This window comes from Saimiri boliviensis, chromosome 5, assembly GCF_048565385.1.
Source record: "Saimiri boliviensis isolate mSaiBol1 chromosome 5, mSaiBol1.pri, whole genome shotgun sequence".
Classification (NCBI taxonomy): Eukaryota; Metazoa; Chordata; class Mammalia; order Primates; family Cebidae; genus Saimiri; species Saimiri boliviensis.
Window position 1 is genome coordinate 37,799,832 of NC_133453.1, and position 25,470 is coordinate 37,825,301.

At 37.1% G+C, this 25,470-nt stretch overlaps 1 protein-coding gene across 10 annotated transcripts in view; it reads right to left on the bottom strand.

The window, feature by feature from the left end:
• The window catches only part of NBEAL1 (neurobeachin like 1), a 210,698-nt gene that overhangs the window by 144,563 nt on the left and 40,665 nt on the right, over positions 1-25,470 (bottom strand). For 8 of the 10 annotated variants that reach the window (XM_039470091.2, XM_074399227.1, XM_074399224.1 and 5 more), the window contains exons 7-10: positions 16,277-16,359; positions 10,608-10,693; positions 4,773-5,079; positions 3,428-3,534 (exon numbers count right to left, since the gene is read on the bottom strand). In XM_039470091.2, the coding sequence (XP_039326025.2) occupies positions 3,428-3,534; positions 4,773-5,079; positions 10,608-10,693; positions 16,277-16,359 (583 nt within the window). Of the gene's footprint in view, positions 1-3,427; positions 3,535-4,772; positions 5,080-10,607; positions 10,694-16,276; positions 16,360-25,470 lie in introns of those variants that run through there. The other 2 variants (XM_074399229.1, XM_074399228.1) reach the window with 2 other exon arrangements.

The window sequence follows — 25,470 nt, forward strand, 5'->3', positions numbered from 1 at the left end:
TGTGCCAAATACCTAATGATGGGAGAGAAGAGATAAAAGTCAGCCTGCTTGGCTTCAGATAGACCACAGTTGAATATGAAACACAAAAAGTTTAAGTGTCACCCTATGAACTTGTAAAAGATACTATAGGGGCCAAAAATATGTATCTATCTAGACCCAGCAGCACCAGAAAATATTATGCAGTGATTTTTTAAAAAGAACAGGAAAGAAATTATTTCAAGTAGCTACAAAAGCATCAAGGAGCTAGATAAAAAAGCATGAATAAGAAAACATGAAGGGTTTAATGAGGGCCTTTGTAAAAAAGGCTTAAGAGGCAGGCCTCGAAGCAGATGTCTTAGATGCAGGCGTCCCCAAACTTTTTACACAGGGGGCCAGTTGACTGTCCCTCAGACCGTTGGAGAGCCGCCACATACTGTGCTCCTCTCACTGACCACCAATGAAAGAGGTGCCCCTTCCTGAAGTGCGGCGGGAGGGGGGGGACGGGGAGTGGCGGATAAATGGCCTCAGGGGGCTGCATGTGGCCCGTGGGCCGTAGTTTGGGGACACCTGTCTTAGAGCCTTTCACAAGTCATGGTAAGGAAATTTTAAGATCACTAGGATATTTTAATGGTTTGGAGAGGACATCTTAAACAAAGAATTTTGATGACATTCAATTCAATGATCACATTGACTGACATATCAAAAAGATAGTTTTAACTTCAGCATAGAATGGGATAAGTGTGGAAAGTGGCTGGGCAAGGTGGCTTGCGCCTGTAATCCCAGCACTTTGGGAGGCCAAGGCAGGTAGATAACGAGGTCAGCAGATGGAGACCATCCTGGCTGACATGGTGAAACCCCATCTCTACTAAAAATACAAAAATTAACTAGGCATGGTGGCAGGCGCCTGTAATCCCAGCTACTCAGGACGCTAAGGCAGGAGAATCACTTGAACCCAGGAGACAGAGGCTGCAGTGAGCCAAGATCACGCCACTGCACTCTGCACTCTAGCCTGGGTGACAGAGCAAGATTTCATCTCAAAAAAAAAAAAAGAATGGAAAGGGAGAAAACATGAAATTGTCAATTTTGGTGACATAAGCAGATGTGGGAGATGAGAGATCACAAAAATTTGAGACTGATTTCCAAGTTTCTCCCTTGAGAAACTGGGAAGATAACGGTGCCTCTGAAATTAGCAATACAGGAAAAGCAGGCCACATACAGTGGCTCACATCTGTAATCCCAGCCCTTCTGGGGGCTGAGGAAGGCTGATCACCTGAGGTTAAGAGTTCAAGACCAGCCTGGCCAACATGGTGAAACCCCGTCTCTACTTAGATATACAAAAATTAGCCAGGTGTGGTGGTAGGCACCAGCTATTTGAGAGGCTGAGGCAGAAGAATCACTTGAACCCAGGAGGCAAAGGTTGCAGTAAGCTGAGCTGGTAACATTGTACTCCAGCCTGGATGACTTAAGCAGCTGTAGGGATAAGACAAGAAATGGGAGACAAAAGAGTAGGGGATGAACTGTTCCATTTTATATGTAACAAATTTGAGATTTTTAAGAGATATTCAAGTAGAATTCCTTAAGGAAGCTGAATGAACAACAAAAAATGTTGATATCATAGATGATATCTAAAGCCACACATGCAGTTGAGACATCTAAAGGATAAGCAAATTAAGAAGGTTGGAAAGAGCCTAGAACCAAACAGGGAATGCCAGCATTTTTAGAAAGGGCGATATTCCAGAAAGACTAACAAGTGGCCACAGTGATACACAGAAAAAAAGATGAATGTAGAAAAGAAGATGAGTGTACTGACATTTTAGAAACAAAAAAATTTTTTTAATGTTTCAAGAAGTCTGTTCTTTCTATTTCATATTTTTGCATCAAAATACTGCTTTGTTACAAAATAACAATGGTACATTGTGTAAAATTCACTTAGAAACATATTAAGGTTTCTACAAGTCTGCATTAACCTCCACAACCTCTGAATAACTGCAGAAAAGGTTAACACTGATAATGAAAAAGTTATCAAGCAGTTGGTTGCTTCAAAAGTTTGTATTAGTGCTATAATATGATTTTGAGCTATCAAAATATATTTATAAACGTATTCTATTGATACTATTCAGCTTGATGTAGGATATTACTTTTTCATGAATAGAAATACATATTTTTACATTAGGAAGTATGGGAATTATTACCAGTTTTTCCCCATGAGCAACAATCTTGGAATTAATATATTTATTATTCTATGGGAGAATCAATATGCTACCAATGTTTCCATTTTATAATGAGCATGTATTACTTTAATTATAATTTTTAAAAATATTATTTGATCTTGACAGGGCACCAAATCATTTATGAACTTTATTTAAATTATGCAAAAATACCCCATATTTGGAGAGAAGAATGGAAATAAACACCCAAAATCATCATTTGGGTCATTACATGGTGTAAAAGTTAGGAACAAATGCCTTGAAGTCAAAAAGAACTAAACTGAAACCCTCACTTTGAAACTTCTTGCCTAATTTATAAAGAGGTCATTATGAGGACAACATATATTTTGTGACATCAAATGAAAAGTGTCTTATACACAATTGGTACATAATAAATATTTGTTAAATAAATCATTTAATTAAAAAGCTATTTCTGGCTGGGCGCAGTGGCTCACACTTGTAATCCCAGCACTTTGGGAGGTCGAGGCGGGTAGATAACGAGGTCAGCTCCTGGCTGACATGGTGAAACCCCATCTCTACTAAAAATAGAAAAATTAGCCAGGTGTGGAGGTGCGTGCCTGTAGTCCTAGCTACTCAGGAGGCTGAGGCAGGAGAATCACTTGAACCCAGGAGGCAGAGGCTGCAGTGAGCCGAGATTGTGCCATAGCACTCCAGCCTGGGCAACAGAGTGAGATTCTATATCAAAAAAAAAAAAAAAAAAAAAAAAAGTTATTTCTTGTTCAGGCACAGTGGCTCACGCCTGTAATCCCAGCACTTTGGGAGGCCAAGGTGGACAGATCACAAGGTCAAGAGATCGAGACCATCCAGGCCAACATGGTAAAACCCCATCTCTACTAAAAATACAAAAAATTAACTGGGCGTGGTAGCCTGCTCCTGTAGGCCCAGCTACTCGGGAGGCAGAGGCATGAGAATCACTTGAACTGAGGAGGTAGAGGTTGCAACAAGTCAAGATTTTGCCACTGCACTCTAGCCTGGTGACAGAGCAAGACTCCGTCTAAAAAAAAAAAAAAAAGAAAAAAGAAAACAAAACGAAGGCTACTTCTTATCCAAAAACATTATTCAGTGAATGACATACAATTTGAGTTGGAGTAATCAGTTTGCACCAAGCAATCCACATGTTTTACATAATACTCACTATAATCAGTGGCATGCATTTATGAAACAAAACAAAAAACAGTGTCTTCTTAAAATCAAAGACAACAACAATAATAGAAAAATACCTTGCAGTTCTGTAGCAGTCTTATGAGATGTTCAAAACAATTGCTGTTAAGAAAAATAGCCTGAAGAACAGGTCTATCTGTACAATCTAACATGGCTGTGATGGTATCTAGGAAAATAAAAAGAAAATCATCCATGCAAAAGTGAAAATTTGGGATCATACAAACATTTATGCTAATCATTTTTCTTTCTAATTTTTAAAACAATTATGGTGTTCAATATTTTTAAAATGACACTGACACACACAAACACATAAAAGCATTTGTATGTCTCTAGAAACTATACACCAAACCATTAATGTTGGTTATGTCTGTGTGGCAGGATATAAAGAACTTTTCTTTTCACTGAATTTCCTAGTTTAGCTTTAATGAAAACATTTCATTTCTATAAGGAACTATCAGTTATTAATATTTTATTTAACCACTTTACATGGGAATACAATAAGAAATCATATTAGTGAAGGAGTTTACAGAGCAGAGAGACAAAGATAAATAAGCAGAGTGACAAAACAACTAACACAAAGAGAAGGGAGGAGAAACAAAGACACACAGACACACACACACACATACACACACAGGCTCTGAGGAAAAAAATAAACAAAAACAGAGGCCCTCTAGAGAAAGGGCATTTTTTTTTTTTTTTTTTTTTTTTGGACACAGAGTCTCTCTTTTTGCTCTTTCGCCAGGCACGAGGCTGGAGTGCAGTGGCGCAATCTTGGCTCACTGCAACCTCCACCTCCCGGCTTCAAGCAATTATCCTGCCTCAGCCTCCCGAGTAGCTGGGACTACAGGCATGCGCCACCATGCCCAGCTAATTTTTGTATTTTAGTAGAGATGGGGTTCACTGTGTTGGACAGATGGTCTTGATCTCTTGACCTTATGATCCGCCCACCTCGGCCTCCTAAAGTGCTGGGATTACAGGCATGAGCCACCGCACCCAGCTGAGAAAGGGCAGATTTTTCAAGTAACCTCTACAGAGATGTTACAGAGGCACATAGAAAATTTATTGTATGTGACTCTGCCATAGGTTACCACAAACAGTGCTTTCTGAAAATTTACTTTTCCTAGAATTTCAAAGTCATAGCTTTCTTTTTAACATTGATGCTTTTAGGAGATTACACTTTCAAAACAATATAGAGACTTGACTTTGTTATTGTTAAAGTAAAGAGGTTGTAACAAACACGTCAATTCTATGTAAATTATTTTGAAGTCAAAGTCTAAGCAGCCACATGATATCTGAATTAAATAATCAAGAGTTTCCATAAAATGGCCTTGTATTTCAAAAGAAAGTGGGAGATATGAAAATAAAAAACAGACTTAGAAAAAGTTGTCATTATGTAATACTTACTTAGCATTTTGATTTGTAGAGCTATAAATCGGGTTTCCCACTGTCTGGACCTTCTTTGATTAGGTAAAGCTGAAGGATCTGAATTTAGCAATTTAAAATAGTTCTCCAGAATAGTACTGGTTTCCACTTGACGCTGATCCGAGTTGCTACTGAGAAGGATATGTACCACTTGCGTAAGGCACTTCAGAGTTAGTTCTGCCTTCCTACCCACTTCTTCAGGATCTCCATCCTCCCAGGAATCACAATCTGCCAAAACTCGCATAAGAACTTCCATAGTGGCTGGAGAAACGGCTTGCAAAGCATTCCTCTGAAACATTAGAGACAATAAAAATGAAACCTAAACCTAACTGAATAGTGCTCTATGTATGCAACAATGAGAATTTAATACATCTGCAGGCAACCTTTTCTTTTCTTTTTTTTTTTTTTGAGACAGAGTTTTGCTCTTGTTGCCCAGGCTGGAGTACAATGCGCAATCTTGGCTCACAGCAACCTTCGCCTCCAGGATTCAAGCAATTCTCCGGCCTCAGCCTTCCGAGTAGCTTATTTTACAGGCACGTGCCACCACACCCAGCTAATTTTTGTATTTTTAGTAGAGATGTGGTTTCTCCATCTTGGTCAGACTGGTCTTGAACTCCCGACCTCAGCTGATCTGCCCACCTCAACCTCTCAAAGTGCTGGGATTACAGGTGTCAGCCACTATGCCTGGCCAACTTTTTCTTTTAATAAATAAACACATAAAAATTTGTAACAGATACTCTGATAGACACTGCTAGTGGTTCATACATATTAAATCTTTCCTTCCTCTCAGAAAACTTACTTCTGAGAGGAAGGAAAGGGTAGCCAGCTAAGGGTAGCCATGTGACATAGTTTTGGTCAAGGATATCTGGTAGTAGACTACAAAGAGGGTATCATTTTATAAATAAAAAGGGAAGGACCCTTTGCCCTTGGTCCTTTCACTTTTCCTGCCTAGAATATAGACATAATGCTTAGAGCCGCCTTTATATCATGAAGAGATAAGTCCAAGATTAAAGTAGCAGGGTACAGAAAGAACAGGAATATCAAAGGACCTCAGTCTTTGATGTTCTCACTGAGCTGCTGTACCAGGCGAGAACTGCCTAAACCTGGATTTCTTAGGCAAAATCAAACAAATAAAAAAAAACTTTGAATTGGTTAAGTCTCTCTCAGGTTTCCAGGTTGGTTACAGAAAATCCATCACAACTGATTTAAACATTTAAGATGACTGGTTCGGTTTCGATTCTACAAACATGTTTCTGAAACTCCATACACTAAGTAATTGGTAGCTATATGTCAAGGTGACCAGTAAAACACGGAAATCAATTTATCTAAATGTCCTCATACTAATGCCATATTCAACAAGCAACTTTCTAATTTTGATATAAAGCCCACTATAACTATGACTGGATCACAAGGATTTTCAGTATATAAAATAATAAATTGGACTTCCAATATCTACTTGATTTCAGTGTTAGGTTTCATTATGGAGGTCTCTTGGGGCTTGACTACTGCTAGGTACTAACAAGAACAAGTCTCTGTGTTTTCAAAAAGAGAAGGTGATCCAATCAGCTTCTACATTAGTCATAACAATGCCACTTCCATTTTCATTCCTGTATACTTACTCACTTTTTCAGTGTAGTAGAGAAATTATAGAAATGGGGAGATAATGATCCAAAAGGGGAAATCAGCTAATACTGAAACATGATTAAGGAAACATAAACTGGAAAATAAGATTCTGGTCATCACCTGTCTCACTACAAAGAGACTCCGTTCTTCTACCTAGAGTGAAGAGGAAAAGGTCACACAGTCCACCAGGAAACCTAACTAGCGACTCCGGCAAGGTACCAATAAAAGGACAGGACAAACAAAAGAGAAGGAAATTTCAGTAGTGCTCTGGAGGCTAACAAGGTACAAAGGTAAAAATGAATAAAAATAATTTTTTAAGAAAGGCCATTGAGCATAAGGGCCATTCAATGAAAACAAAAATGATAATATAGAGAGAAAACAAAACAGATCAAAAACAAGGAGGAAAAGGGAATTGCATCAGTACCAACAGATCGGAAACTCTTAAAACTCAGAATGGTATTTACAAAATTAATACTCAATAAAATATCTAAATTGGACATAATAAAAAAGAAATCCCCAAAATACATAAAGTCAACTTTTACAAAGTTCACTTGAGAAACAAAAACTATACTCTCTCAAATCTCCAAACAGAGTAAGAAATGATAAATTATCAAACAAATAACAACTGCTTACTGCTAGAAGATTAAAAGTTCCCTACAGCTATAAGTTAAAGAGCCTTATAAAAGGCTCTTGAACTCACATAAATATCTAAGCATCAATCTTCATGATGTCTTCCTGAAGGTAGACAAGAATTTCCTCCTAATGCCCCAAATAATAAGGTAATATGCCTATAGTATTATTGGCATAATTTTGTATCTTTAAATAAAATTTACTTCAGTTTTTAAAAATACAGGTCTCTACGTTTTTTAAATTATAATACGTACTTTGGTAAAACAATATTAAGAACATAGTACATTGATGTTAGTAAGAGAATGTTTAATGTGAAAGAAAAAACTGATAATTAAAAAAGAGAAGATAAGAACTTTCAACCTAACAGAAAGAAACACAGGGATAGAGGGGAGAGAATTAAGGAGACCTGTAAACATGGATGGGAAAAAATAGATAAGTTAATTTCTTATAACCTCTAACTAAAATTGAGTATTTCCTTGAAATTTAAATGTAAGTAACAAAAGCACAGTATGTATAAATAATACTTGTGATTTTGTTGGCCTGGCATAGTGACTCACACCTGTAGTCCCAGCACTTTGGGAGTCTTAAGTAGGCAGGTTGCTTGAGCCAGGAATTCGTGATCAACCCGGGCAACATGGCAAAACAGTGTCTTTACAAAAAATACAAAAATTATCCAGTTGTGGTGGCATGCACCTGTAGTCCTTAGGAGGCTGAAGTGGGAGAACTGACTGAGCCCAGGAGGTCAAGGTTGCAGTAAGCCATGATAGAGCCACTGCATTCCACTCTGGGCAGCAGAACAAAACCCTGTCTCAAAACAAAACAAACTTGAGATTTTGTCACCAGTAAAAATCATATGCATTTTCATTTATTATAGCTGTTACAGTCTCTCAAAATATAATTTATGCTAATTTCTTCTTGAAAGTTACATTAGTTTCTAGATTTACTGTTATAACTTTTTTACTTAATGTATTATAAAGAAGCACAAGTGGACAAAGGATACGGACAGACTCTTTTCAAATGAAGACATTTATGTGGCCAACAAACATATGAAAAAAAGCTGATCATCACTGGTCATTAGAGAAATACAAATCAAAACCACAATGAAATACTATCACATGCCAGTTAGAAAGATCATCAAAAAGTCAGAAAATAACAGATGCTGGAGAGGATGTAGAGAAATAGGAACACTTTTATACTGTTGGTGGGAGTGTAAATTAATTCAACCATTGTGGAAGACAGTATGGTGATTCCTAAAGGATCTAGAATGAGAAATACCATTTGACCCAGCAATCCCAAAGGATTATAAAACATTCTACTGTAAAGACACATGCACACGTATGTTTACTGCAGTACTATTCACAATAGCAAAGACTTGGAACCAACCCAAATGCCCATCAATGACAGACTGTATAAAGAAAATATAGCACATACACCATGGAATACTATGCAACCATAAAAAAGGATGAGTTCATGTCCTTTGCAGGGACATGGATGAAGCTAGAAACCATCATTCTCAGCATACTAACACAGGCACAGAAAACCAAACACTGCAGGTTCTCTTTCTATAAGTAGGAGCTGAACAATGAGAATACATGGACATGGGGAGGAGAACATCACACATCCAGCCTGTCGGGAGATTGGGGGGCTAGGGAAGGGATAGCATTAGAAGAAATACCTAATGTAGATTAAGAGTTGATGGGTGCAGCAACCACCATGGCATGTGTATACCTATGTAACAAACCTGCACACTCTGCACATGTATCCCAGAACATAAAGTATAATCAAAAAAAGCAAGAAAAAAAAGCACATATTACTATGTCACAGATTTGTTTTATTAATATTTAGTAACTGCATTTCAGTTTAATTGGTTTCCTTTATTTCAGGCATTTAAAAACATTCTGACAAAGGGCTTTATCAGATTGCCAAAGGAGTATACGGTATAAAAAGTACAAAAAAGGCCGGGCGCGGTGGCTCACGCCTGTAATCCCAGCACTTTGGGAGGCTGAGGCGGGTGGATCACAAGGTCAAGAGACCGAGACCATCCTGGTCAACAAGGTGAAACCCTGTCTCTACTAAAAATACAAAAATTAGCTGGGCATGGTGGTGCGTGCCTATAGTCCCAGCTACTCGGGAGGCTGAGGCAGGAGAATTGCCTGAACCCAGGAGGCGGAGGTTGCAGTGAGCCGAGATCGCGCCATTGCACTCCAGCCTGGGTAACAAGAGCAAAACTCTGCCTCAAAAAAAAAAAAAAAAAAAAAGTACAAAAAGTGTTAGGAACCTCTGATCTAAACTGTGTGGTTTAAGAAAACATGTATAAGAATGCACTTTCTGAACTATAAATCCTTTTGCCAACTAGAATTTATATTCAAAGTTTATGACAGTGGTTGGGCATGGGGGGCTCATTCCTGTAATTCCAGCACTTTGGGAGGCCGAGGTGGGCAGATCACTTGAGCCCAGCAGTTCAAGATCAGCCTGGGCAACATGGCAAAAATCTTGTGCTATTAAAAATACAAAAGTTAGCTGGGCATGGTGGTCTGTGCCTGTAGTCCCAGCTACTAGGGAAGCTGAGGGGGGAGGATTACTTGAACCTGGGAGGCAGAGGTGGCAGTGAGCCAACGATTGTGACTCTAAACTCCAGCCTAGGTAACACAGCAAGACTCCATTTCAAAAAACAAAAACCAAAAAGTTTATGACACCACTTACATGCTTACCTTAAAAAATAAACACTAGAGGGCCAGGCGCGGTGGCTCAAGCCTGTAATCCCAGCACTTTGGGAGGCCGAGGTGGGTGGATCACGAGGTCAAGAAATCGAGACCATCCTGGTCAACATGGTAAAACCCCATCTCTACTAAAAATACAAAAAATTAGCTGGGTATGGTGGCGCGTGCCTGTAGTCCCAGCTACTCAGGAGGCTGAGGCAGGAGAATTGCCTGAACCCAGGAGGTGGAGGTTGCGGTTGCAGTGAGCCAAGATCGCGCCATTGCACTCTAGCCTGGGTAACAAGAGCGAAACTCCGTCTCAAAAAAAAAAAAAAAAAAATATATATATATATATATATATATATATATATACTAGAAATTCTTTTTTGTAAATTTTAAAATACTAGATTTTTTTGAAAAAAAAAAAAAAAAAACCATAAACTTACATAGATGCATTTAGTATTACAGGTACACAGAAGAGTGAATAAATTCCTGGCTAAATCAATTATGGCTAAATTCCTGTCTTTAGAAACCAAACGACTAGAGTTTGATTTCATCAAGTGAACTGATAAGGCTGATTTTCTCTGTCATCTGAAATAAAAACTAGTATCTGAAAGCTAACATAAATAAAAACTTACAATACCAAAACTTGTTAAATTTGCTTATTTATTCAGTAATTTTATTGTCAGTGCTAAACATTACTTAGGCTTTTGGAAAATAAAAGTAGATTAGTTTAAAACAATATATAAATTCAATATTTGTATGATGAATTAAATTATAAAGAGACGAAGAATACACTAATCCATGGAAAGCTTTTTGTACTGTAATAATAATTTTATTTATTAAATTTCAACATTTTTCTTACCTGCCCACCAGCTACAATGGCTCCAAAAAGATGCAATAAGCAACACTTAAGACTTTCCTTGAGATGTTCACTTTCCTGAAAACATTCTGTAAATAAGTACACACATTAATAAACAATATTTTCTTTCACAATATGATTTATCTCTAAGGAATGTCTGATACAAACATGAACTATTTGTGAAAAGGCTAATCTGTGTTAAAATGCAAGGTTGATATACATTTTGTCTTAGGAAAAGAGAAGCCATCTACCAGATAGCATTTTAGGTATTTATGTCATCTCATTTAGTTCTCATAATTCTCCATATAAGGATAATATTTGGTCCCCATTTCTAAATGAGAAAAAGGAAGGTCAGAAGTTAATATCTTGCCTCAAGTCACATGGCTACTGACAGGGCTACAAACTAACCAAACTGGCATAAAATTAGATGTCCTCTTTTTGCTTTTCTTTGAAATGGAGTCTCACTCTATTGCCCAGGCTGGAGTGTAATGGAGCAATTTCGGCTCACTGCAACCTCTGCCTCCCAGGTTCAAGCGATTCTCCTGCCTTGGCCACTGGAATAACTGGGATTATAGGCACCTGCCACCACACCTGGCTAATTTTTGTATTTTTAGTAGAGACGACATTTCGCCATGTTGGCCAGGCTGGTCTCGGACTCCTGACCTCAGGTGGTCCACCCACCTCCGCCTCCCAAAGTTGCTGGGACTACAGTCGTTAACCACCGTGCCTGGCCTAGATATCTCTTTACTAAGGCTATTACCTCTCATTAGTAAAAACTGACCATAACTAGTCAACTATAAAATGAATGAGTTGGACAAATATATTTCCTAAGTTCACTCCAGAGCCAATATTCTAAATTCTGGTACTAATAATAACCTTTCCTTTAATATTATAAATTATTATATTGTTTTTAAAAAGGCTATACATGCACATGACAAAGAAAAAAACAGTATAAAATAACTGACAAGGAAAAGTAAGTCTCCCTTCGCCTATTTCTCAACCCACTGACACTACTACTGCTTGCACACCTGAAATTCCAGCACTTGGGAGGCCGAGGGATCACCTGAGGTCAGGACACTCTCCAAACATTTGCAGGTTAAGCAACATATTCCTTTTCATTTTATTAACTTAATCTTTTTAAATTGACAAATACAAGTTGCATATATTTATGGTGAATAACAGGCTATTTTGAAATATGTATATATTATGGCTAAATCAAGCTAATTAACATAAACACTACCTCACATACTTAACTTTTTTTGTGGTGAGCTCTCTCTTAGCTATGTGCTTAGCAATTTTTAAGTATACAATGCATTGTTACTAACTACAGTCACAATGTTATGTAGTAGCTCTCTTGAATTTATTCTTCCTAACTGAAATTTTGTATCCTTTGACTGACATTTCCCCAATTTGAAAATATTTTAAACCAAAAGAATAAATAATTGTTTTAATTTAACAAAATTAAACATATCAAAGTCTGTGGGGCACAACTAAAGTAATGATTCATGTTCATTCTAGAAAAGGTCTAAATAAATATCTAATTAAAGATTGAACTTTTACTCTAAGAAGCTAGAAAAAGAAGAGCAATTAAGAAGGAGTTAATATTAAATAGAAAAAATAATGAAAAAGGAAATGAATAAATAATAGAGGAAAATCAGTGAAATCAAAAGCTAGTTCAATGAAAAGATCAATATAATTTTTTAAGAGACAGGGTCTCACTATGTTGCCCAGGCTGGAGTACAGTGGCTATTCATAGGTGCAAATCATAGTTCACTACATCTCTAAACCCCTGGGCTAAGTGGTCCTCCTGCCTCAGCCTCTAAAGTAGCCATGACTACAGAAATGTGCCAGGATCAATATAATTTAAAAACCTCTAGCTACACCCATCAAGAAAAAAGAAGAGAGAAAAATGTAAATTATCAATGTCAGGAATAAAAGAGGAGACATCAATCTAGAGCCCATAGATTTAAAAAAGATACATGAAGAAATAATATGAACAACTTTATGCCAATAAATTCAACACAGATGAAAAACAAATTCCTTGAAAGACATGCATTACAAAAACGAACGCACAAAAAAATAATCTGAGTAGCCCCTTATCTAGTAAATAAATCTACTCCATAATTTAAAACCTTTTCACATTGGGAACAATAGCACATGCCTATAGTCTCGGCTACTCAGGAGGCTGAGGTGGGAGGATCACTTGAGCCCAGGAATTTGAGACCAGCCTAGACAAAACAACAAGATTCTGTCTCAATGAAAAACAAAACAAAAACTTCCTACAAAGGAATCTCCAGGTCCAGATTTGCTGGTGAACGTTAAGAAAATCATAATAGCATTGTCAAACCAACTCACAGAAAAGAGAGGAAAAGAGAACCTTAACTCATTTAATATGACCAGTATTGTTGTTTGAGCCACCGAATCAATAGTATTTTGTTATACCAGCCCAAACAGATTAAGATAGATGTTGGTACAAAGAAGTAGACTGCTACTATAACAAAGACCTAAGAATACAGAAGCAGCTTTAGAACTGGGTAATGGGTAGAAGCTGGAAGAGTTTTGAGGTACGTGCTAGAAATACAGACCTTCAGGGCAATTCTGGTGAGCTCTCAAACATAAATAAGGAGTGTGTTATTGAAAACTAGTAGAAAGGTAATCTTCAGGCCGGGCGCGGTGGCTCAAGCCTGTAATCCCAGCACTTTGGGAGGCTGAGGCGGGTGGATCACGAGGTCGAGAGATCGAGACCATCCTGGTCAACATGGTGAAACCCCGTCTCTACTAAAAATACAAAAAACTAGCTGGGCGTGGTGGCATGTGCCTGTAATCCCAGCTACTCAGGAGGCTGAGGCAGGAGAATTGCCTGAGCCCAGGAGGCGGAGGTTGCGGTGAGCCGAGATCGCGCCATTGCACTCCAGCCTGGGTAACAAGAGCGAAACTCCGTCTCAAAAAAAAAAAGAAAAAAAAAAAAGAAAGGTAATCTTCATTATAAAGTGGCAAAGAACTTGGCTGAACTGTGTTCTAGTGTTTTGTGGAAGGCAGAACTTGCAGCAAGCAATGAAACAGGATATTTAGCTAAGGTGATTTCTAAACAAAGTACTGAAGGAGCAGCTTGATTTCTCCTTCTGACTGCTTACAGTAAAATGAGGAGAGAAATAAACTGAAGAAACTGTTAAGCCCAAAAGAACCAGAATTTGAAGATTTAGAAAATTCTCAGCCTATCCAAATTACAAAAAACAAACACACAAGAAAGCTTGTTCTGAAGAAAATACTGAGGATATGACTGAAACAGACCATGGATATAACTAGTGGACTTAATTAGCCAGCTCAGTGAAGCCAGGAATGGATATGGAATTATACCAGAAAAGACACTACCATTTTGAACTAAAGGGGACAGAGAAAGTGGGAAGGAATGAAGGTAGACTGCTGGACTTCTTGGATTCCATAGACCAGACCATAAAGCTATTCAGTTTGAATGTGTGATAAAAATAACTCCGAAAGCAATTCAGAGATCACGAGGGCTGCTACTCCCACCAAAGATCCAGGAGGCAAAGCTGTTTCCTCTTCCTTGGTTTCAAAGGGCAGGACCACAGGTCAGGTTTCCATGGGCCAGTATGACCTACCCAGTGCCTCAAGGGTGGGGCTGCCCTCACAGATGGTGTTATGGCTATATAGTAAGCTATGATTATACCACAGCACTCCAGACTGAGCAACAGAGCAACACCCTGTTTCTCTCTTTTTTTTTTTTTTTTAAGACGGGGTTTCACCATGTTGATCAGGCTGGTCTTGAACTCCCGACCTCAGGTGATCTGCCCGCCTTGGCCTCCAAAGTGCTTGGATTACAGGCGTGAGCCACCATGCCTGGACAACACCCTGTTTCTCAAAATGAAACAAAACAAAAAGACAAAGAAAATTTAATATAATTATATAATCACAACCAAAGGTAGTTAGTTACATTTTTTAAAAAGCCAATGTCCATTCAATAATAAAAACTATTGGCAAATGGGTTAAAATAAGATTTCCTCTACTTAATAAAGAGCATCTATTTTAAAAACATACAGCTAATATTGTATTTAATGGTGAAAGACTGAATTTTTCCCTTCCAAATATGAGAACAAGGATATAAAAATCAATATGTAAAAACAAATTATATTTCTAAATACTAGTTTTAAAAATGAAATATACAATTTAAAATAAATCAGGCTGGGCATGGTGGCTCTCACATGTAATCCCAATACTTTGAGAGGCTGAGATAGGAAGATCACTTGAGGCCAGGAGTCTGAGTCTAGCCTAGGCAACATAGTGAGACTTTGTCTCCACGAAAAAAATTTTTTTAATTAGCCAGGAATTGTGGCACATGCCTGTAGTTCTACGTATTTGGGAGGTTGAGGTAAGAGGACCACTTAAGCTCACAAGTTAGAGGTTATACAGTGAGCTATGATTGCACTACTGCACTCCAGTCTGGGCAACTGAAGGAGACCCCATCTCTCCCCAAAAATGAGTAAATCATTTACAAAGCATATAAAATACAATATACTTTGCGGTAAATTAACAAAATATGTGCACAATCTATATATGCAAGAGACAAAGGCTTCTAAGGGATACTTTACTTCTAAGCCAAGTGACTCCCTGAGACACCAATTTGATTTTATAACTTCACTTGGAGGACCAAAGAATAGCCCTTGGATAGCTGTGAGGACTCCTGCTGAATAGAAACACCTAATACTGTTCTACTTGCATGCTGGGTTTCCTGTCCTGTATTTTTTAAGTGAGGCCAGTTTCCAGAGATGGTCTATTGTGGAGCTTCATTACCTAGCTAAAGCCAGTATCACTACTGGTTGTCAAGCAGAGTCAGCAATGTAGTCATCTTCAGCAAGCAAACAAAGGACTATTTCTGTCTTGTTTCATTTCACAGGGAAAAGAAAGAACTGAAGCAAATATGGCAAAATGTTAAGTGACAAATTTGAACGGGAAATACATATGCAAGAAACACGGCATTCCTTTTATATTCTGCAAATTACTCTATATTTTTGAAAGACGGCATGTATAAGTCACATATACAGTGGCTAACTCTCTCAAGTTTCCTATTTTCAGTAAAAATTCTGAAGTTCTAAAATATACCACCATTGGCTGCATGCAGTAGCTCGCACCTGTAATCCTAGTACTTTGGGAGGCTGAGGCAGGAGATCACCTAAGGTCAGGAGTTCAAGACCAGCCTGGCCAATGTGTCAAAACCCCATCTCTACTAAAATTACAAAAATTACCCAGGTGTGGTGGCCCACATCTGTAAATCCAGCTATCTGGGAGGCTGAGGCAGGAGAATTACTTGAACCCAAGAGGTAGAGGTTGTGGTGAGCCAAAATCACACCACTACACTCCAGCCTGGGTAACAGAGCAAGAATTCGTCTCAAAAATAAAATAAAATAAACCACCATCATTAAAATATTCAGCTATTCTCAAAAAAGAAAAAACACTTTGAGAACAGCAAATTAAATAAAACCATGTACAATAATTGCAGTCAAACACAAATCATGTAACTTACTCCAGTGACATGTTCTTACAACTTTTATTTTATAAATTCACAAAACAGAATCAATATCAGAATCAGAGTAAGAATAAAAAGTAATCAGAATAAGACGATAATCACAGCAAAAGAAATTAGAGGTGTTACTTACGATAAAAGAAAGGAACAAATTCCACTGTGAGAGAAGCTGGTTTATATTTCTGTCTGCTCTTTTCCACAGTACTAAGGATTCGTCTACCATTAAAAAGAAGTTAATAATAAATTACAACATGGGCAAGCAGAAATGGCACAATTACAAAAACAATTATAAAACAAATTTAGTATTTTACTTTAGATTTGTGTCTTGAACTATGTATCTCTAGGATTGGCATAATCTTGAAAAGGAAGTCTAGCCAATAACTTAAATGTTCATCAATTAAAAGATTTTTTTTTTGAATTATGCAACATGGTAGCTAGGTTAAATCTCCAAATAACTGGAAAATAAACAAGAAACCAGCCCTTAAAATTTCCTATCTGTAAAAGAATTTGTTCAGCAGTAATGCTAAACTGACAGCTCAGACTAGTAGCATATTATTAAAGTTGAAATTTTTCAGAAATCCAGGCTACACTGCCACTTTCTGAAACTTTGTAATAATAGATAATGAGACCACATTAGCTTCTTTCATCTTGAGGATACAGATCCAGTATGGGCTGGGATTATTTTTGTTTTTTAATGACAATTCTAGTAGTTTTGACGTATATCATTTTTCTACAGGTTTTGGTAAAGCCAATACAAATTGCATGTGCTTTTATCAAGAACATTTCAATTCAATACAAAATGAATCTCTTAGATGGGCATAGTGGTATGGAGATTGGAGAATAAAGAGTAATATTATGATGATACTTCCAACAAGTAGATGGTAAATTTATAAAAATCAGAGACATTTTTTCATTCCCTGAAAAAGCATTTAAAATTACTAGATAAAGCTAACAAAAATAAAATATCTAAAGGACAGCCACATAGAAATTCTGTACATCTAAATATAATCTACTGATAAAGCACTGGTCTAAGATGCTTTCTTCTTCTTTTTTTTTTTTTTTCAATGTTCAGTTTCCTTTAATGACCCCCATCTTCCTGAAGGCAGTGAGGCGATGGCAAGAGTTGGATGCTTTCTTCTTAATGACCGTAGTGGAGCTATTGAAACTACTTTCCTTATAATTATTTCAAAGCTAAGAAGAAATGTCAACTGACCATAGGACAAACCACATAGTATAAGCAATAGCTAGACTCACTGATAGCAGAATAGAGTTCTAAGATCCGGATCTAACAGCCAGATTAATTAGAAATCATATTAGACCTCATTTGCTACTGCACTGCTTTCCAAATCTATGCCTATTTCCAGTGTGTGGAAGGCAAAACAATGATTATGCCAGCTGTATTTATTTTCATTTTAAACATAACATGTTAGAACATTAATAATCTTCCTATTTAATTAAGAACATTATCAAAGATTTTCATGTCTTTGTAACAATACAAAATTCACTGGAGTTTCAAATTAAAAATTCAGTCACGTAGTAGAAAAATTAAGCTTTTGGATAAAATCTCCCTTCATTCTGAGTTGATAAATATTTTAAATTTTTTTTAAAAAGGATAAATTTAATTTAGCTTTCAGTTAGGTTCTTCCATGAGATTATTTCCATTTTGTGCATCCTTTATAAATTATGGTATTAACTAATAGATTGCTTATATCCTATCCAAACAACCTATGCTACAAACAACAACAAGCATCCTCACCTGATTAACATTATAAAAATGCAATTCTACAACTTGTGATCAATGACTCATTCTAAAGTCCCTGTATTAGATGTAACAGATGAACATAATTTCCAATATATTTGTAATAAAAATTGAATATGCTAACATAAACAAAAGGGGTGAGAACTATTACATACAATAGAACACAAAAATTAAAGCACAATAGTTTGCACCGCATGTTTTCAATAAGTTAAGTTTGTAAAGCTAAAAATGAACTTTAGTCTCACATCATTTGTAGAATATAGCATAGTTAATTGCTCCATTATTATTTGATATCTAGGCCAAGCATCTAGCATTTAGCAGATGCTAATATACATAAACTGGTTTCTGAGAGAGATGTAAAACACTTCTTTGCCTCTCAGTTTTCTATGTTCTTGGTTGATTTAACTATGCTTCTTTTTTGTACTCACATCATGCCTAGGACATAATCGTTATTCTTTTTTTTTTTTTTTTTTTTGAGACTAAGTCTCGCTCTGTCGCCCAGGCTCACTGCAACCTCCACCTCCCAGGTTCAATTGATTCTCCTGCCTTAGCCTCCCAAGTAGCTGGGATTACAGACGCCCGCCACCACACCCAGCTAATTTTTCTATTTTTAGTGGAGATGGGGTTCCACTGTGTTGGCCAGGCTGGTCTTGAACTCCTGACTTCATGATCTGCCCACCTCAGCCTCCCAAAGTGCTGGGATTACAAGCATGAGCCACTAGACCCGGCCCTTACTTTTTTAATTTTAGATTTTATTTGGAAAAAGCTCAAGTTCTGGCAAAAGTTGCAATAAGAATAGAACAAAGAACATCAAATCGTTTACCCAAGTTCACTGTTAACACTTTATCCCGAATTTTTTCTTTTAGAGATAGGGTCTTGCTCTATTGCCCAGACTGGAGTGAAGTGCTATCCTAGCTCACTGCAAACTCTAACTCCTGGGCTCAAGCAATCTTCCCACCTCAGCCTCCTGTGAATCTAGGACCATTGGCATAAGCCACCACACCCAACTAATTTTTTTAAAATTTTTTGTGAAAATGAAGATTTTATGTTGCCCAGGTTGGTCTCAAACTCCTGGGTTTAAGTGATCCTCCTACCTCAGCCTCCCAAAGTATTAGGATTGCAGGTATGAGCTACTGAGCCAGCCTCCTAAATTTTTATCATTTGCTTACTTTCTCCACAGATATAGTGTATATATATTTTAATATACATATAGTCACACATAAAATTTTCCAGAACATTTAAGGGGAAATTACATATATCATGGCTCTTCATCTCTTAGTATCTAGTGAATATTTACTAATAGGGATATAGTCTTACATAATACTGCAGTATAGTTATAAAAGTCAATAAATTTAACACTGATACTATACTTCTGTGTAATCTATCAACCATATTCCAGTTTTGTCAATTCACCCAATAACATCCTTTGTAGCATTTCCCCCTTCCAATACAGTTTCCAGGCCAGGGTGAGGTATTGCATTTAGTGTCTCTTTAGCCTCTTTTAATATGAAACATTTCTATAACCCCTTTTTTCTATAACCCATTTTTAAAGGAGGTTGTCCTTCAACCCTCTTTTTTAAAAATTAGAATGCTCTTTATTTTGGATTTGCTTGATGTTTTCTTACAATTAGATTCAGACTATGCATGTTTGGGTAGAATAACATGTAAGCAATAATGTGGCCTTCTTGGGGTTATCATATGTGGAGCACATGATGCCCATCTATTTCTTACTAATGATCAGTTAATTTTGATCATTCAACCAACTGGATTATTTGGTCCAGTACTGTCCAAAATCATTAATAATTTTTTAATTACAAGTAATAAGTAATTGTGGGGAGACAATTTAAAACCACACACATCTGGGGGCAGTGGCTCACACCTGTAATCCTAGCACTTTGGGAGACTGAGATGGGTGGATCACCTGATGTCAGCAGTTCAAGACCAGTGTGGCCAACATGGTGAAACCCTGTCTCTACTAAAAGTAAAAAAATAGCCAGGTGTGGTGGTGTGTGCCTGTAATCCCAGCTACTTAAAAGGCTGAGGCATGAGAATTGTTCAAACCCAGGAGGCAGAGGTTGCAGTGAGCTGAGATCAGAGTACTGCACTCTAGCCTGGGTGACAGAGCAAGATTCTGTCTCAAAAAAACCACCACCACCACCAAAAAAAAAAACCCAAAACCATACACACATCATGCTCCCAAATAAAACTTCCCCTTGGGTTTAACATCCATTAGTGATTCTTGCCTAATCCAATCTTACTATAATGTGTGCAAAATGTTTTGTTTTGTTTTGTTTTTTCCCCCAACTCCAGCATCCCCTCTATAATTGGCACTTGGGATTTTACTGTAAGCAAGACCTTTCACTTCTCTCTTTATCTATCTATCTATCCATCCATCCATCCATCCATCCATCCATCCATCACTGGTATGAACTCATAAATTTTCTTCCTAAATGGTTAAATAATTCACTACTGTAATTATTTAGTGCATATATTATCCCAGATTTGACAAAGTAGGAAGCACAGGGCATACCTTAACATAAATTATTTTTCTCAGTGAAAGCAATGAATCATACTAAACTTGCACTAGTCACAAAGTAGAAACTCAAAAGCATATTTTTGAACAAATGGTTAAATGAATGAACAAGTCATATTGAAGGAAGACTTTTCTCTTTTCCTTCTTCTCTTCTCTTTCGTCTTCCTCCTCTTCTCACTCTCTTCTCCTTCCTTTCCTCCCTCTTTCCTTTTTCCGCTCCTTTCTCCTTTCTCCTCTCCTCTCCTTTCCTTTCTCCTTTCCTCCCTCTCTCCCCTCTCTCTCTTCCTTTCTTTCAAGTTTTGCTTTCACCCAGGCTGTAATGCAATGGTGTCATCATAGCTCACTGCAGGCTTCAACTTGTGGGCTCAAGTGATCCTCTCATCTCAGCTTCCCAAATATTTGGAACTATAGGCACACATCATCACACCTGGATAATTTTTTCTTTTTTCTAGATGGAGTCTTACACTCTTGGCCTCAACAAATCCTCCTGCTTTGGCCTCCCAAAGTGCTGGGATTACAAGTGTGAGCCACCATGTCTGACTGATTTATTTCCCTATACTTATTTTAGTTCCACTTGAGGAAATCTTCCTAAGTTTATGAGATTCTGTAAGTAGGATCAAAATTGAGATACCAGATTAATCAAATCTAGAAAAAGTATCTATTTGTTTTCATCAAACAAGAAAAGAAATAGTTTTAAATGGCTCTGTATTTGGAATTATGTTAATTTTAATTAAATCTATTCTAATCTGGTTTAGCTATTTTGGTAAGCAATAAACACAAACAATGAATAAGAAAATTTATACCTTCTCAATTTCCATTTAATTTCAGAATCAGATTAATAAATAAGGTGTAAACTATTGCTGTAGATCCCTCTGTATAGTCTTCCATGAGCAATGGATTTCTCCTAATTCCATTTTTTAACCTCCTGTCAAAGTGAAAGAAACCCAAGTCTGAATTTCCTGCTTTACCATTTATCTTTGAAGCAGTACTTACATAACTGGCAAGACTGTTGTGTGTATTAGAGATAATACATACACACTTTCCTGGCAAATATATGCATGCATTCATTAAATGCTGCTTACTCATATGCCCCCCTTGCTGTTGTCATCTCACATATGAAAAATTCTCTTCCTAATATTATGTTAATAGTACATAAAATTTTCTTCTTTTTGGATCTCTGGGCTGTACTCCTAGCTCAGCTCCCTCTCCTCAGCTCTTAGGTGGTTCTGTGCTAGCCTCTGTCACCTGTGACCTGCAGGCCCTGCAAGATCCCTGGGCAAGATGCTGGAGCATGCCGGAAGCCGGAATGCGGACTCGGTGACTTTTAAGGATGTGGCTGTGACCTTCACCCAGGAGGAGAGGGCGTTGCTGGATTTTTCCCAGGAGAAACTCTATAGAGATGTGATGTTGGAAACCTTCAGGAATTTTGCTTCTATATAAAACAAATGGGAAGACCAGAATGTTGACGATCAAGTTAGAAAATACGGGAGAAATGTAAGTCATATGGTAAGAGACTGTGTGAAGGTAAAGAAAATAGTCAATGTGGAGAAAAACCTTCAGCCAGAATTCAAATCTCAATCTGAACAAGAAAGTTTCTAATGAAGTAAAACCATGTGTATGCAGAATGTGTGGAAATGTCTTCATATGTCATACATCTCTCATAGGGATATTATATCTCACTCTGGACAGACTATTTGAGTGTGAGGACTGTGAAATGAAGCCATATAAATGTAAACAATGTGGGAAAGCCTTTAATTCTCTCATAGGTGTTTGAACACACATGGTAATGCACAGTGATAACAGATTTTAAAAATGTACAGTATGTAGGGAAAACTTTATTTTCCCCAGTTTATTTCATATGCACCAGAAAACTCACACTGCAGAAAAAAACCTATAAATGTAAATATTGTGGTAAAGACTTCAATTATTTCAGATACTGTCATGAACATGAAAGTCATACTTCAGAGAAACCCTACGCATGTAAGCAATGTGATAAATTATTAGCTTCTTCCTATACCCTTCAACAACATAAAACGCTTCATACTGGAGAGAAACCCTATAGATATAGAATGTGGAACCCTTCACAACTTCCAATTTTCTTCATAAGTATACAAGGGCTCATATAAGTGGAGAAAAGTCTTAGAATTGTAAAAAAATGTGGTAAATCACTCAGTTCTTCCACAACATGAAAGAACTCAAACTGGAGAGAAACCCTTTGGATATAACTAATGTGGTAAAGCCTTCACTTTTTCCAGATCACTTCAGCAGCATGAAAGACGTCATACTGACGAAAAACCATGTGAACATAAGAAATGTGGTAAAGACTTCAGATGTTCTAGTTCTATTAGAACACATGAAAAAACATACAGTGGGATTGTGAGAAATTTTGGAAAACATGTAATTTTCCCAGTTCCCTTTGAAAACTTAGAAAAACTCATACTAGGGAAAAAAATGAATGTTAAAAAAATTGGTAAAGTTTCAGTTTTCCAAGTTGCTTTCAAGGACATGAAATAATTCGCAATGGAGAAAAACCCAGTAATTCTAAGAAATGTGGGAATGCCTTCAGTTTTTCCAGTTTTCTCTGAAATATGTAAGAAGTCAGTGGAGATAAGCCTTATAAATTAAAATGTATGGTAATTTTTTTAGTTCATAAGTTTCATTTTGATACTTAAAAGAACTCATTTTTTTAAAATTCCTATACATGTACAGAGTGAGAGAACACCTTCATTTGTCTGACACATGTTCAAAGATACATGGTAACAAACTGTAGATGAACCATATAAATATGAGAGCACTCTGGAATGGAAGTGCTGGAAAGTTTGGAAAAAATGGAAGTTTGGAAACTACAGAAATGTTTTCAAATTTAACAATTACTACAGAAGTTTTGTAAAATTCTCACTCATAAGATTCTATAAATGTGGTTTTTTCCAGTTCTGTGAAGAAAGTCAATGGTAGCTTGATGGGGACAGCATTTAATCTATAAATTACTTTGGGCTGTATGGCCATTTTCACCATATTGATTATTCCTAACCATGAGCATGGAGTGTTTTTTCATCTGTTTGTGTCCTCTCTTATTTCCTTAAGCAGTGGTTTGTAGTTCTCCTTGAAGAGGTCCTTTACATCCTCTGTTAGTTGTTTTCCTAGGTATTTTATTCTCTTTGTAGCAATTGTGAATGAGAGTTCGCTTATGATTTGGGTCACTGTCTGTTACTGGTGTATAGGAATGCTTCTGATTTTTGCACATTGATTTTGTACCTGAAACTTTGCTGAAGTTGCTTATCAGTTTCAGGAGATTTTGGGCTGAGACGATGGGGTCTTCTAAATAACCAATCATGTTGTCTGTAAATAGAGATGATTTGACTTCCTCTTTTCCTAACTGAATGCCCTTTATTTCTTTTTCTTGCCTGATTGCTCTGGCTAGAACCTCCAATACTATGTTGAGTATGAGTGGTGAGAGAGGGCACCCATGTCTAATGCCAGTTTTCAAAAAGAATGCTTCCAGTTTTTGCCCATTTGGTTTGATATTGGCTGTGGGTTTGTCATAAATAGCTTTTATTATTTTGAGATATGTTCCATCGATACATAGTTTATTCAGAGTTTTTAGCACAAAGCACTGCTGAATTTTGTCAAAGGCCTTCTCTGCATTTATTGAGATAATCACATGGTTTTTGTCTTTGGTTCTGTTTATGTAATGGATTACATTTACAAATATGTGTATTTTAAACCAGTCTTGCATCCCCAGGATGAAGCCTACTTGATTGTGATGGATAAGCTTTTTGATGTGCTGCATATGGAACCAAAAGAGAGCCCGCATAGCCAAGACAATCCTAAGCAAAAAAAACAAAGCTGGCGGCATCAAGCTACCTGACTTCAAACTTTTCTAAAAGGCTACAGTAATCGAAACAGCAAGGTACTGGTACCAAAATAGAGATATAGACCAATGGAACAGAACAGAGACCTCGAAGTAACATCACACACCTATAACCATCTGATCTTTGACAAATCTGAAAAAAACAAGCAATGGGGAAAGGATTCCCTGTTTAATAAATAAATGGTATTTGGAAAAATGGCTAGCCATGTGCAGAAAGCTGAAATGGACCCCTTCCTTACACCTTATACAAAAATTAACTCCAGGTGGATTAAAGATTTAAACATAAGACCTAACACCATAAAAACCCTAGAAGAAAACCTAGGCAATATCAGTCAGGACATAGGCATAGGCAAGGACTTCATGACTAAAACACCAAAAGCAATGGCAACAAAAGCCAAAATAGATAAATGGGATCTAATTAAATGTAAGAGCTTCTGCACAGCAAAAGAAACAATCATTAGAGTGAACCAGCAACCAACAGGATGGGAAAAAATTTTTGTAAGCTACCTATCTGACAAAGGGCTAATATCTAGAATCTACACAGAACTAAAACAGATTTACAAGAAAAAAACAAACAACCCCATCTAAAAGTGGGCAAAGGATATGAACAGGCACTTTTCAAAATAAGACATTAATGCAGCCAACAAACATATGAAAAAATGCTTATCATCACTGGTCATTAGAGAAATGCAAATCAAAACCACATTGAGATACCATCACACGCCAGTTAGAACGGTAATCATTAAAAAATCTGCAGACAACAGATACTGGAGAGGATGTGGAGAAATAGGAACACCTTTACACTGTTGGGAGTGTAAATTAGTTCAACCATTGTGGAAGACAGTGTGGTGATTCCTCAAGGATATAGAAATAGAAATTTCATTTGACCCAGCAATCCCCTTACTGGGTGTATACCCAAAGGATTATAAATTGTTCTATTATAAAGACATATGGACACGTATGTTCACTGCAGCACTGTTTACAATAGCAAAGGCTTGAAACCAACCCAAATGCCCATCAAGGATAGCCTGGATAAAGAAAATGTGGCACATATATACCATGGAATACTATGCAGCCATAAAAAAGGATAAGTTAATGTCTTTTGCAGGGACATGGCTGAATCTGGAAACCATCATTCTCAGCAAACTGACACAAGAACAGAAA